The sequence below is a fragment of the Oryx dammah genome, unplaced genomic scaffold (assembly GCF_014754425.2).
Source record: "Oryx dammah isolate SB20612 unplaced genomic scaffold, SCBI_Odam_1.1 HiC_scaffold_9, whole genome shotgun sequence".
NCBI lineage: Eukaryota > Metazoa > Chordata > Mammalia > Artiodactyla > Bovidae > Oryx > Oryx dammah.
In genome coordinates, this window is record NW_024070193.1 from 45,456,065 (window position 1) to 45,469,340 (window position 13,276).

Below are 13,276 nucleotides of genomic sequence, written 5' to 3' on the forward strand. Positions count from 1 at the left end.
AGGACCTGAGTTTGAGTAAACTCCAGGAGTTGGTGATGGACAGGGAGGCCTGGCGTGCTGCCATCCATGGGGTTGCAAAGAGTCAGACACGACTGAGCGATTGAACTGAACTGAATTATATTAATACATAAAGAACTTAATGATATAAAATATTCTATTTATCGAGATATTTTAGCATTTCTGTGCTTGCCCATTTACTGCTGCCCCTATTATCATGGGGTTGGCAGCTTCAAGAGTGGGGCTTGGGCTTCCCTGGTGGCTCAGTTGTAAAGATTCCACCTGCCAATGCAGGAGACGCTAGTTCAATCCCTGATCCGGGAAGATCCCACATGCCTCAGAGCAATTAAGCCCGTGCACCACAACTATTGAGCCTGTGCTCTAGAGCCCAAGAGCCACAACTACTGAGCACAGGTGTTGTACCCACTGAAGCCTGTTTATCCTCGAGCCCATGCTCTGCAGCAAGAGAAGGCATCGCATTAAGAAGCTGGGAATCGCAACTAGAGAGTAGCCCCTGCTTGCTGCAATAATGAAGACCCAGCATAGTCAAAAATAAATTAATTAAAATTATTTTTAAAAATAGCGGGGCTTGTCTGGAGACAGAGTTGGGAAAGAATAAGCAAAAGAAGAGGATTTCCCCCATTCGCTCTGAGCCCACTGCCTGCCCTTTGGACGAGAGAGGGCAGATCACTTTGACCTGTTTCTGATGTCTAGTTGCAGGATTTGTAATGCTTTTGAGTCCTGGGAGGGAAACATAACCACAAAACTCACCACTGGACCATCTGTACTTCTAGGTTTCGTTTCCTTCCCCAGGTTCTTTATCCTCACATGTCCTCATCCTCTTCAACAGACATGAGGTGGCCGAGGTCAGCTACTCCTTGTTTCCCCAGTCACTGCCTGGCCCAGGTCAGCAGCAGCAAGCTTGTTCAAACATGCAGGCCTGTGTTTTTAATGGATCTCACCGTTTCCCTTCATTTTAGGGACGGCTGGTGTGGCTGGGGATGTGATTGCCACCAAAATCGTCGAGCTGTCCAAAAAGAACCGGGTGCTGATGGCAGAGTCCGAGGGCGCAAAGACCAGAGTGCGGCAGCTCAGCAAGCGCATCCAGGAGCTGGAGCAGGAGGTGAGGAATCTCAGGTGCCCCTGCCCCAGGGGATCCTCACACCCCATGCCACTGCTCCAGAGAGGGAATGCACTCACATGCTTTGGGTCCTTCACAAGGTCAGTGTTTGCCCTGAGTCCCTCAGTCTGTCACATCCTGAGAGGGGACTGTTGGGAAGCAAGGAGGAAGCAGGCCTGGAGAGGTAACCCAGCACACTGGAGAGGATGCAAGCCTGGAGCCTGACCACCCAGGTGTGAATGTCAGCTCCACCACCGACTTGCATTGTGACTGTGAGCCAGTTACAGTCCCCCTGTGCCTGTTTCCTCCACCTGTCACACGGCAGTGATGATGGTGCTCACCTCAAGGTTTTCTGAGGATTAAATGTCTTACTGTTGTAAAATGCTTAAAACAGAGCCTATCAGGTAGTTAGCACCAGAAAGATGTTGTTAGATACATGATCAGGGATTCTGGCTAACTTGAAGCTAGAACCAGGAACATTCCATCAGTTCGTCCCATGTTCGTCCACCTTCCCTCTCTGCTGCCCTTGCCCTCTCACAGCTAATCATAAACGCCTCCAGCTGAGCGAGGACACAGCCCCAGCGGCTCATGGTCCTTCAGGAGCTGGAATGAACCTACATGCATAGCTTCTCCTTATGTGGCTGGAGGAGCTGAGGCTGGCAGAGGTTAAGAAGCTTTCTCAAGTCACACAGCATGTGGTGGTGCCAGACTTCAAATCCAGTTCTGTTCTCCAAAACCCTCCTCAGTCATTATACTTGGCATTGCATTAGAGCTTCTTTATTCTATAACAAATTTTTTTTTTGAGAACCATCTCATTCTCTGTGCCAGGCCCTAGGGAGACTGTGAGGAGCAAAATAGGCCTGATTCTTTTCCTCCTGGAGTCAGACCAGCATCAAGGGCCCCTTCAAGGAGGTAGCATGTGCAGTGGGTCCCTGGAGGATGAGAAGGGGCCAGACTCAGAGGGTTGAGGCAGGGGCCTCCAGAAAGAGGACCCAGCAGGTGCAAAGGACCTAAATATGGATAAAGGCCTGAAAGAAGGCCAATGTGGCCAAGGATGGAGCAAGGTGAGGTCAAAGAGGTGGGAAAGTGGGTCGTGCCCAACCATGTCAGACAGGGGTGGTCTTGGTGTGAAGGACACCTGGGAAGCCCTTAAAGGGTCAGGTGACTGTCTGTATATAGCAGCGGTCTTGGCCACCAGGCCACAAGCCTGTCGGGCAGGTTTCTTAGCATCTCTGACCTTGTTTCCTCGAGTGTAAGGTGAAGTCCGTAATTCCTTTTCTGTCTCCCAGGCTATTGTTGGATGCAGACCATGGCTGCAGAATCATTATTTATTAAGCTGTTCATGAATCCTAGGGCTGTTCCACTCTGTGACTGGGGAATGGGGCAAACAATCAATTAAACCCTTTCCCATCGCAGAGCAGCTTGTAAAGGACAGTTCTTCCATTAATGGGCCTTAAAGTGAGCTGAAGAGATAGGCTACTGAGATCGGTGACTGCACATCTGACGGCAGCACCAGAGCACTTCCCACAAGGTGCCACAACCCCTGAGCAGAATTAAATATTAAGCGCCAGGTTTGCTTTTTCAGCTGCAGATAGCCCAGGCCAGGCTGCCAGCCAAGGGACCCACTGACGCGGGAGCCAAGCCACCAAGGACCCAGACGGGAGACAGAGTCTTGGTATGAATTCCCTCTGTGCTGGGGAGTGTGTGAGGCAGCCATGGGCCTGCCCCCCCCCTTCCATGGGGGCGCAGGCATCTCTCTCCAGGGTCCACCCCCACCCCACTGCTGAGCCGGTGCCACCACTGCAGCAGCATCCTCAGAGCAGCCATCAGGGCACAGTGACCAAGTCTACCGTCTGATGCCGGGAATGCCCCAAGGCTAGTGAGGGTCTAATTGATTTAGTTCCCAGACAGGGAGGTCAGCAGGGGCCTGAGGACCCTGGAGTCCTAGAATTTCAGGATCAGGAGGGAAGGCCTGGTGCAGCTGGCCTCCCGCTCTCAGCCCAGCCATGAAGGATCTCTGTTACAGCCTCCTCACTGGGGAGACATCCAGCCTCTGCCTTACCCCAGGGACAGGGAGCTCACGCTTCCTCAATGGAACTCTGGTTTTAGAGGGAGGCAGTCCATATTGTGGGACGTCTTCCCTTGGTGGAACTCCAAATCTACAGAGTAAAAGTGATTACTGGGAATGGGGGCTGTTTCCAAGATTCCATTTTTACTTAGCCAATGAGCCTCCATGAAACCTAGGACATAGGAATTACAACTCCATGAAAGGAAGGCAGTCTGACCCAGTGGGATACTGGATAGGGGCACCAAACCCAAGCCAGACAATAAAAACCTCAGAGTCTCAAGAACAGGCTTCCCAGGTGGTTCAGTGGTAAAGAACCTGCCTGTCAATGTAGGAGACAGAGGAGATGTGGGTTCAGTTCCTGGCTTGGGAAGATACCTTGGAGAAGGGGCATGGCAACCCACTCCAGTATTCTTGCCTGGAGAATCCCCATGGATGGAGGAGCCTGATGGGCTACATTCCATGGGGTCACAAAGAGTCAGACATGACTGAGCAACTGAGTACACACTCAAGAACATCCCAGGAGGCCTCCCCATGGTTTTTTGTTTTTGTTTTTGGCTGCACCACGTGGTTTATGGGATCTTAGTTCCCTGACCAGAGATTGAACCTGGAGCCCCAGCAGTGAGAGCACCAAGTTCTAATCACTGGACAGCCAAGGAAATCCCCCCATCGTTTTCTTAAGCCAAATGAGTTGGTGAAATGGAATCGAAGCCTCAGTACTCCCAGTTCAGTGCCCCCTTTTCCACCCGATCTTCCCTGTTGTCTATAACTCAGGGTCAAGCCACTTCATGGCTGTCTCAAGGAGAATTCAGTCCTCTCCTCAGTGGACAGTGATGGGCCCCTCCATGTACAGGGTGACATATCTCTTGAAGGTTAGCCTTGTGTAGACCTGTCTCATTGCTAGGGAGGCAGTGAAGGGGCTCCGCCCTCAGCGGGGGCCAGAGTGGGTGACATTCAGCGCTTTTCCCAGCTCTAGGGGATGCTGCTAAGCTGCCCCATGTACATCCACATCTCTGACTGGGATTGTGCTGGGTGGGAAACTGCTCATTCTGTCACTTATTGAGCCTGATGGAATTTTCTGTAACACAGAGAATCAAAGACCAGCCACTGTCCACAACGGGGTTCAATAGGGGCAATGAGTAGGCATATTGAAGGATGGAGGTGGGGACAGGGCCCTCAGGGAGACCCCCCTGGCTCGGAGTTCACAGAGGGAATGCACTTTGCCCGAGGCAGCCAGGAGGTGGGATGGGCAAGGGCTTCCTGAGGTGGCCTTGCTAGAGTAGGAAGGTAGGGGTGGCCCTTCTAGCAGAAGCAGCGCGAGCTCAGAGCAGGAAAGTGTCACTGTTCCTATTCTGTTTGTTAGCTGGGCATCAGTTAGACAACATTTGGCTGCAGCCCAGGGCCCATGAGGAGGAAGAGGGGAACATAATCCAAACAGAGCTGGGGTGGGGTCACCTGCGGAAGGAAGCCTTGACAGTAGCTGGAGGAGGAGTTCCAACTTCATTCTCTGGCAGCAGGGAGCCTGGGAGGTTTCTGATGGAAGCGTGGGTGGTGGGCTGCAGTCTCCACTCCTCAGGACATGAGCTGCCAGGGTCCAGCCCCTGCAGGATCCAGGGGAACCCGAAGGAGAAACGGCATTGGCGAATGAATGAATGAGAGAGGAATAGAGGAGAGAAAGAGGCTGATATTTCTTGGTTTACACAGAAAATCAATAAAGTCTCAAGACAAGAGACTTGCACCATCTACGTAAGGCCACAGGTGCCCTCCCAGTCTCCTGAGGGAGTGAAGACGCAGGGCGCCTTCCCGTTCAGGTCTTAGAAACCCAGGCAAATAAGGAGACATGGCAGACCTCTATGCTCCAAGGGATCAGCCTGAAAAAGAGAGTAAGAGAGAGAAAGAAAGAAGGAAAAAAGAGAAAGAGACACGGGGTGATCAAGCTTCTTCAAGCGAGGCCCATTATTTTATTTTCAAAAGGGACTTTTATACCTTGACTTGTACATAGAGGGAAATGAAAGATGCAAGGTCATGTAGAATCAGCCCAAACACTCCAGCAGTTTTGCCCTTATTGAAGCCAGGGTTTTTTCTGCATACCTTTCCCACAAATGATGTTGTGTACATTATCTTCTGGTCTTGGAGGCCTGTGGACATTTTATGACCCTCTTTTGATAAAGGCTGCTCAACCAGAAAACTTATTTTCCCTCCAAGTGTTTTTTCTTTATATTTCTAATCTATATCAGCCTCAGAAAATGCTAAACAGAGTTACATTTCTCACAGAGCAAAGGTGCAGTGAGTTACAAGAAAGAACCAATTAGCTCAAAAGTCTGATGTGGTTAATTTCAAGGCTACACTTGTTTTTCTTACATTCCAACCATGTTAACTAATGCACTCCCAGGTGCACAGTGGATAAGAGATATGGGAACTTAGCAACAAGCATTGGCCCAATAATGAAATCCTACACCAGCACTACTCTAGTAACTTTTAACTCTTTGAAAGGCTCTATGTTTTAGGCTTCCCGTGCCTCTCACAGTTGGGAGGCTGTGAATAATCACATGTGTAGCTGCAGGAGTCTGGATAAACCTGCCAAGCAAGCTAGAATGCTAACAGAGGGGGTTTGATTTGAAATATTCCTCTCACGTCCAGGAGACTTATTAGCTAGAGCCCTAAGTTGATTTTCTCCAGAGAAAGGTGGTTGGGGATAGCCCCCCGTTAATGTCAGGAGAGCTGGTAAAAGGCACAAAACAGTAAGACAGACAGATTCTGGTTTTGGGGTAGATGCTCGAGCTGGTCTAGGGAGCCCCTCGAGTCCTGAAGCCTTGCTTAACAGTTCTCTTCCACATGACCTTGTCATGGATGGGATGGCCCGTGCTGGCTCCCGGCAACGAGTCTTCCCAGGCCTCTTCTAATGAGAGTAAGAACAATAGCCATGTCCCTCTCATTAGACTGTTCAGGCCAACCCAGGCCTGGGCCATGCTCCATAGCCTGCGGGCTCACCCCCGTCCGGGCCCAGAGCTCCAAGTGCATTCCAGAGTAGAGCTGAACTCCCTCTCTCTGCACGGGGCCTCATGAAGCTGTTGTCGTATGCGACCTTGGCACTGTCTGCTCCCCCTGGACACCGTTTCAGGTATTCCCTCAGGGGAAAAAGCCAAGACCCCCAGAACGCCTGTAGTATCTCACTCTGGGCAGAAACAGCTCTGAAATGCCAAGGAGGTGGGTTGGCACAGCTTCCCGGGTTGGGGGTGAGGTGTGGAGCCTGGCAGAGCAGATGGGCTGATGCCCTCACCAGAATACCATCTAACCTTCAGCCACCTTTGCCAGCTGCCGACCCAAGCCAAGTTATGCCCCCTCGGCATCACCCTCTGTCAGAATCTGCCAGGGAGCACCCTTTACATGCATTATCCCATCAACACTCACAGGTACCCCAGGGGCTGGTATAAGATGCCCCCATTTCACAGATGAGAAAATGAGCCTTGGAGAGGTTGCCCGGGCTCCAGATCAAGATGCAATCTGAGTGCCCCTTCTGTGCCCTCATGCTCTCAAGCGCTCTCTCAGCTCCTGCACCACCACCCACCAGAGCCTGGGGGATAGGGCGGAAGGGGGTTGTCAGGCAGGGGCTGCTGCTTCCTAACCCAGGGAAGATTCAAAGCAGCACCTTAGCAGGGGGGCAGACAGGCCCCCAACAACAGTGGGAAGGGATGGCAGACAGCCAGACGGGGGCAGGACGGACAAAAAATTAGATTAAGAAAAAGATGCCCTTGTGTTTTGCCTAAGTTCTCAGGTTGCAAATTCTGCTCACACCGGTTACTCTATTCAGCCTCATGGTGGCACTGTGAGGACGCAAGCATTTCCTAGATGAGGAGACCCAGTGAGTCCAGGCTTTCCTGGCTCTGTGTGCAGGTCTAGTTGCTTTGATCAGTGGTTTTCACAGGGGCTGCCCAGAACCTCTGGGGTCCATGGAGCTCCCCACCCCCAGTCTCCTGGGGTCTTTCACTAGCATTCCCCGGAGGTTTTAATCTGTGCCTACTAAGAAAAATTCAGAAAGCCGCTGCGGTATCCACCCTGTTTCCCAGAAGTTTACTCCACCTGATGTCTTGGGACAGGAGCAGATGGTCTCAGCGTCACTGCCAGTGGGACCCTCAGCCCACCAACCAGCATACCTGTTGCCACCATGCCAGGGCATCAGCAGCAGCTTAAATTTGGAGAATCAGTTGGTGCAAGGGAAGGACCAGGCTTCTAACCCTACTGCTGTCACCTCAGCCAGCTGTGTGCCTGAGAGGGCATGTATTTCCCTTCTCAGGAACTTATTTTCACCACCTATGGAAAAGGTTTGAATGGGCTGACCCTGGAGTCCCTTTAATGCCAAAGTTCTGTGAGGCTCAGGAACTTCTATTGAAGTCAGAAATGGGGAGCACATTAGCTCCCCACTTTGAGAAAAATTTCATCCAAATAGTTTACATGAAATATTATTTAAAAAAAAAACCCACTGCTAAGAACTCTAACAGGCAGAGTTCTCATGGTTCCTGCAGTTCTTTATACCACAGAAATGGAGCACTGGGGGATTAAACTGGTCCTTATTTCTTTTTTCAAAAAGTGATGTTATTCATTTATTTATTTATTTTTGGCTGTGCTGTCTTCACTGCTGCCGGGCTTTCTCTAGTTGCGATGTGCAGGCTTCTCACTGGGTGGCTTTTCTTGTTGCAGAGCACTAGGGTGCACGGGCTTCAGGAGTTGCACCTCTTGGGCTCTAGAGCACAGGCTCAGTACCTGTGGCACACAGGCGCAGTTGCTCCGCCGCGTGTGGGATCTTCCCAGATAAAGGATCGAACCCGTGTCTCCTGCATTGGCAGGCAAATTCTTTACCAGTGAGCTGCCAGGGAAGCCCTGGGTCCTTATTTCTATTTAGTGAGCTTACTGCCGGGAAAGGGAGCCCAAGGCCCAGTCTGACGATTCTAGGAGAGGGAGGCCCTGAGTTAGAATGGTTGTGGCCCTCCTGCCAAGCTAGGGCAGGCTTCTATAAATAAACCCGTTCCCTCTTCATCCTGAGTGAGAGCGGATTTGCTGTGATGCCAGTCTCTGCACACAGCAGAGAGCCCACAGTCTGTGAGTGTCTGGGGAGGTGGGGAACAGCCTCCTCCAGATGCTCCCGGTCTGTGGTCAACCACAGGTATCCACATGTGTGTGGGCCACACTTGAGCACAGGGCTCAGGCCCCAGAGTTGGGCTGCCAGGATCCACATCCCTGCTCCCCTTTACCAGGTCCCTCAAGCCAAGGGGCTCACCTTCCACCAGCCTCTGCTCTGCATCCACAATGGTCTGACAACAGGACCTACCTCACAGCGGGTATGATGATGAGATGGGTTCCTCTTGTTGAGCCTTAGCGTGGTACCTGCACACACCTGGAGAAACGGGGGCTGTGAGTATTATTACTATTTAGGCTTCAAGTGACCTCTCTCCCTCCTGTCTTTCCCAACCAGCTGGAGAACCCAGAAGTGAAAGTCTTGCAGGACAGGCTGGCGGCCACAAACTTGAAGATGAGTGACCTCCGCAACCAGATCCAGGCTGTGAAGCAGGAGCTCCGGATGGCCCAGAAGGTACTTCCGGGTCAGAGTTCAGGTCCTCTATGTATGGCTGGAACTAGGGCTGGGAAGGGCACGGCTGGACAATGCCTTCCGTTCAGGAGCTTGGTCCCGTGAGCATCATGTTGCTTGCTCTGGGTCAGGCTCCAGATCCAGCAACTTCCTTTCACCAGCTCTTTAAACAGACCCATCTGGTAAGGGGGATTGCTGGCTGCCTGCAGGTCCCTGCACAGAGGCCCTTGTGGTGCCCACCCAACCCTGGACAGAAGACAGTGCTATCCACCCTAGAAAGTCCCTTAAACCTTCCCTGTGCTATGTGTACCCCAACAGACCCTGGATGTCTCCTTAATAAGCCACCTTGGACTTGGAAGCCTACCAAGATCCACCTCCTGTCCTCTGCTGTCTCTAATATTAGAAAACGGAAAGGTTGTTTGTGGATTAAAGGCCCCTTTCAAAGGAAAATGCTCAGACTTGGGAGGCAGGCCCAGCTGGTTCATTATTTATTTTTATTTACATAGTGAATTCTCTGGCATTTGTCTTCCCTGCTGGAACCACTCAGACCAGCCAAGATTTCCAAAACAGAGTTCTATTGTGGAAACAAGCACCAGAGACTTGGTACGCTAGATCAGTTTCCGTGACAGGCTACAGAGGGGCCCAGGGCACAAGCTGGGGTGTACTGTTTCTACCTCAAAGCCTTGAGGTCGAGCCTGAACATCTCCCTGTAACAACCACAAATCTGGGCCCTTCTGGAAGCAAACATCCCCAAGTGACATTTGGTAGGCCCCTGCCTTGCTGCACTCAGACATGGCCCCTTGTCTGTGGCTTTGCACAGAGGGCAAGGCCCTGTGGTGAGGTTGTCCCTGTAACCTCCAGAACAATCTCAGTTCAGGGTGACAGGTGAACAGATTTAGGAAGCAGGTCTTGGTCAACTTTGTGATTCACGCATCCCAGAATGTGTCAAGAGCAGGCGGCCCCACCTGGGCACTGTCACCGGCTCCTTGTCTGCTCTGAGCATCACCGGAAGTGCTGGGGAAGGTGGGTTCACTGCTTTCCCAGGAAGAGCTGCTCGTAGAGCGTGGTCAACTGGCCTTTGAGGTGGGGAGGGGGGAGACGGGGGTGGCTGTGCAGGTGGAGGCCGGGTCTTCTGGGAATGCCAGGCACGCAGCACTGTTTCTGCACATACTGTGCTTTGGGTCATACTGAAGGCCCCACGTTTTTCAGGTTTTGACTAGCGAGGTTGGGGAAGATGTGAACATCCAGCAGCTCCTGTCCTCGCCTGGGACCTGGAGGGGTCGGGCTCAACAGATCCTAGTCCTGCAGAGCAAGGTGAGTGAGTCATCAGACTCCTCCTGGCCCTGAACGTAAGGCTTGAGATGCCCTAGAAAGACCCATGATGACCCACATTAAGAGACAGAGAACCCAAACAAGGCCTTTAGGTCCTGCGGAGGGTACTCGCAGGGCTGTTGTTTCACATTCTCCCCTACCAGCCTGATTTGCATTTGTTGTTTAGTGAACAAGCATTTATGGAACACTACATGCCAGGCACTGGCGCTCAACAAACGTCAGAGCCTTTGATTTATTTCACTCCAGGCAGATTTTTTTCCCCTTAGTTCATGTAAATTTGCATGACTATTGTAGGCTTTTACCAGTTTTGTCCAAATGCTTGCAGGCTTTTGAAAGTTTCAATTACCCACCCCACCCCCCACCAAAAAAAAAAGCTTAGCCTGTCTCCCTATTTATGTTCTAAATATTTTGGAGCATTTCTGGGAGATGGTGAAAGACAGAGAAGCCTGGCATACTGCAATCCATGGGGTCACAAAGAATCGGACACGACTGAGTGACTGAACAGCAACAAAGAGGCTGGGAGTAGGGGCTCTGCAGCCAGACTGCCTGGATTCAAATCTTAGCTCTCTGGGACTTCCCTGGTGGTCCAGTGGCTAAGACTCCATGCTCCCAATGCAGGGGCCCTGGGTTCGATCCTTGATCAGGGAACTGGATCCCACATCCCACAACTAACATGTACCCCAACTGAGACCTAGTGTGGCCAAATACATAAATATATATATATTTCAAAACAGCAAAATTAGCTCTCCACTCACCAACTGTGTGGCCTCAGGCAAGCTGCTTTGTCTCTGTGTCTCAGTTTCCTCCTCTTTGTACTGTGGATAATGACAGCATCTACCCTTCAGGTTGTAGGGGTACCGACTGCGTGCACATGTGTAAATTGCTTACCACAGTGCCTGGCATGGAGGAAACGCTGTCTGAGGTTAGCTGGGCCAAGCAACTAACAGACGCGCAGTTAGGTGGGCCACTTCCACTATTTGCCACGTGCAGGTTCGCCTTCACCCCAGCTTCTCCAGTGGCTTTTACCCTCAGGGTCTCCTGTGGGATCCTTGAAGCCAAATGAAGAGGTCTCAAAAAAAACTGTAATTAACCACCAGTGTGTGGCCTTGAGCTTCCAGAGACCTGAGTTTGAGTCTGGCCTCAGTCATTGGTCTACATGTTTGGTGTCTTTGAACAAAACTCTTCATCTCTGTGTCTCAGTCTCCGCACCTGTAAAATGGAGATAATAATACCTTCTTTGTAGGATTGTTAAGGGTTAGACAAAATAATGTTTGGGAAGCACCCAGCACAGTGGCTGGCCATAATAAGCACTCAGCACTTTAGTTATTATTGTCAGTATTGTATAGCTGTGTAAATAAATGGTTAAAAGCGTGTTCTTTAGCGCTTAAATGGAATTACCACACAGTGCCACACGAGGGAGCTGATCCTGCAGCCCTTTACCAGAGATACCAGTGAATTTTTCTCCTGGCCATGGACACAGGAGCCTAGTGGGCTATGGTCGACACGGTGGCAAAGGGTTGGACATGACTGAGTGACTAACATTTTCAGGGTCACACCATTTATGTTGTGTTGACACAGAAATCAGGGTTAGAAGGGCCCTAGGGGTTATCCACATTAAACTCCAAGTGATAAAGCCATTGTCCTGTAGGATGACTTCCACCTGCCCTGTGCTGAGGGCTTCCCCCAGGCCATTTTGGGGTTTCTCAAAGTTGCCTAAACTAAAAAATCATCTATAGCACCTGTTTAAAATGCAAATCCCAGGGTTCTTCCCTTGGAGTGGGCCCCAAGATTTGTCACCCCAAGAAACATCTTGGGGATTCCCAGGCTCAGACAAGTTGGGATACTGAATTCTCGTAACATTATACAGGGTGTACTCATAGACCCCCTACCCTTAACAGACGAGGGACCTGAGATTCAGAGAAGTAATCTGTGCAGAGTCACAGCCAGCGAGGCTCTGAGCTGGTCTCCCAGCTTCCACACCCTGCCCTCCCTCGCAGCATCTCCTGCAGGAACCCGTGGCCTCCTGAGGAGCGTCCCCAGGCTCAGGTGGCCTGTCTGTTAGCTATTCCTGGTCCTGAGACCTGCTATCCTTTCCCTCCCAAGTTCCCAGGGCTCCACATCTGCTTCTTGGCCTCAGAGATAGGGTGATTTTTCTCATTTACTTTGAAGTTTCTGTTTGCCAAGCAAAGCCTCACTGGTGTCTTCCCTTGCTCTGCTCAGGATGCTGCCACAGGCCCCTTCCAACCCCCCCCCACCACCACAGTCCCTCTCCTAGCGGCCTCCACACCCATCTGGAACTGCGGTGTCATCTGTCTGGGGCAGTCATGCATCCATCACGTCGCAGGGAGGCCCCTCTGAGGGGTCGAGTCTGACTGCAGACCTGTTGTGGAACCACCTTCAGGTTCGAGAGCTTGAGAAACAGCTGGGACAGACCCGGAGCCGGTCCGAAGAAACAGCCAGTGAGCTGTCTGTCTATCCTGACCCAAGGAAGCTGTCGGCCCAGGAGAAAAATCTGCTGCGGATCCGCAACCTGGAGAGGGAAAAACAGGAAGGATGGGAGGTACGTGTGCCCGGCAGGAGATCAGGGGCACGTGGAGCCGGGAAACCATGACGTCTGTGAAGACCCAGAGGCCCTGAGGTTTGGGGTCACCTCTGTGCATGTTCCTCATGCCCTGCTGGTCCACCCTGAGCGGCCTGACTGGTTCCTCACCCCAAGCCCACTTCATGAATATCAGAGTGGCCCCATTATGGCTGTTGTGGAGATGCTGGGCCTGAAACTAGCTCTTGATGGGGTGAGACACCTCAGCTTGAACGTTAGGCTTAGTGTTGTCCACTGAAGCACAGCTTTTCTCTTTTTGCCACCCAGGCAGGGAGAGAGGGTCCTCAGAAGACACAGTGGGGCTTCCCAGGTGGCTCAGTGGTAAAGAACACACCTGCCAGTACAGAGATGCAAGAGATGTGGGTTCGATCCCTGGGCCAGGAAGATCCTCTGAAGGAGGAGATGGCAACCCACTCTAGCATTCTTGCCTGGAGAATCTCATGGACAGAGGAGCCTAGTGGGTTACAGTCCATGGGGTCCCAAACCCTCTCTGCTCTGGCCTCATCAATGAGTGGCAGTGAAGGCTCAGCCGTGACCTAGGGTCCCACTCAGCCCTGCAGCCTGTGACTGCCCCCTCTG

At 51.7% G+C, this 13,276-nt stretch overlaps 1 protein-coding gene and 1 long non-coding RNA gene across 6 annotated transcripts in view; one reads left to right on the forward strand and one right to left on the reverse strand.

The window, feature by feature from the left end:
• The window catches only part of LOC120867772, a 40,458-nt gene that overhangs the window by 9,010 nt on the left and 18,172 nt on the right, over nt 1-13,276 (reverse strand). For all 3 annotated transcript variants that reach the window (XR_005721990.1, XR_005721992.1, XR_005721991.1), the window contains 5 exons: nt 12,479-12,628; nt 10,987-11,307; nt 8,509-10,068; nt 4,638-5,053; nt 769-2,049 (listed from right to left, as the gene is read on the reverse strand). This is a non-coding gene — a long non-coding RNA (uncharacterized LOC120867772). The remainder of the gene's footprint in view (nt 1-768; nt 2,050-4,637; nt 5,054-8,508; nt 10,069-10,986; nt 11,308-12,478; nt 12,629-13,276) is intronic.
• The window catches only part of CCDC13 (coiled-coil domain containing 13), a 36,484-nt gene that overhangs the window by 7,772 nt on the left and 15,436 nt on the right, over nt 1-13,276 (forward strand). For 2 of the 3 annotated variants that reach the window (XM_040246091.1, XM_040246090.1), the window contains exons 4-8: nt 978-1,120; nt 2,703-2,792; nt 8,653-8,769; nt 9,976-10,080; nt 12,500-12,658. In XM_040246091.1, coding sequence (XP_040102025.1) covers nt 978-1,120; nt 2,703-2,792; nt 8,653-8,769; nt 9,976-10,080; nt 12,500-12,658 — 614 coding nt within the window. Of the gene's footprint in view, nt 1-977; nt 1,121-2,702; nt 2,793-8,159; nt 8,519-8,652; nt 8,770-9,975; nt 10,081-12,499; nt 12,659-13,276 lie in introns of those variants that run through there. The other variant, XM_040246092.1, reaches the window with a different exon arrangement.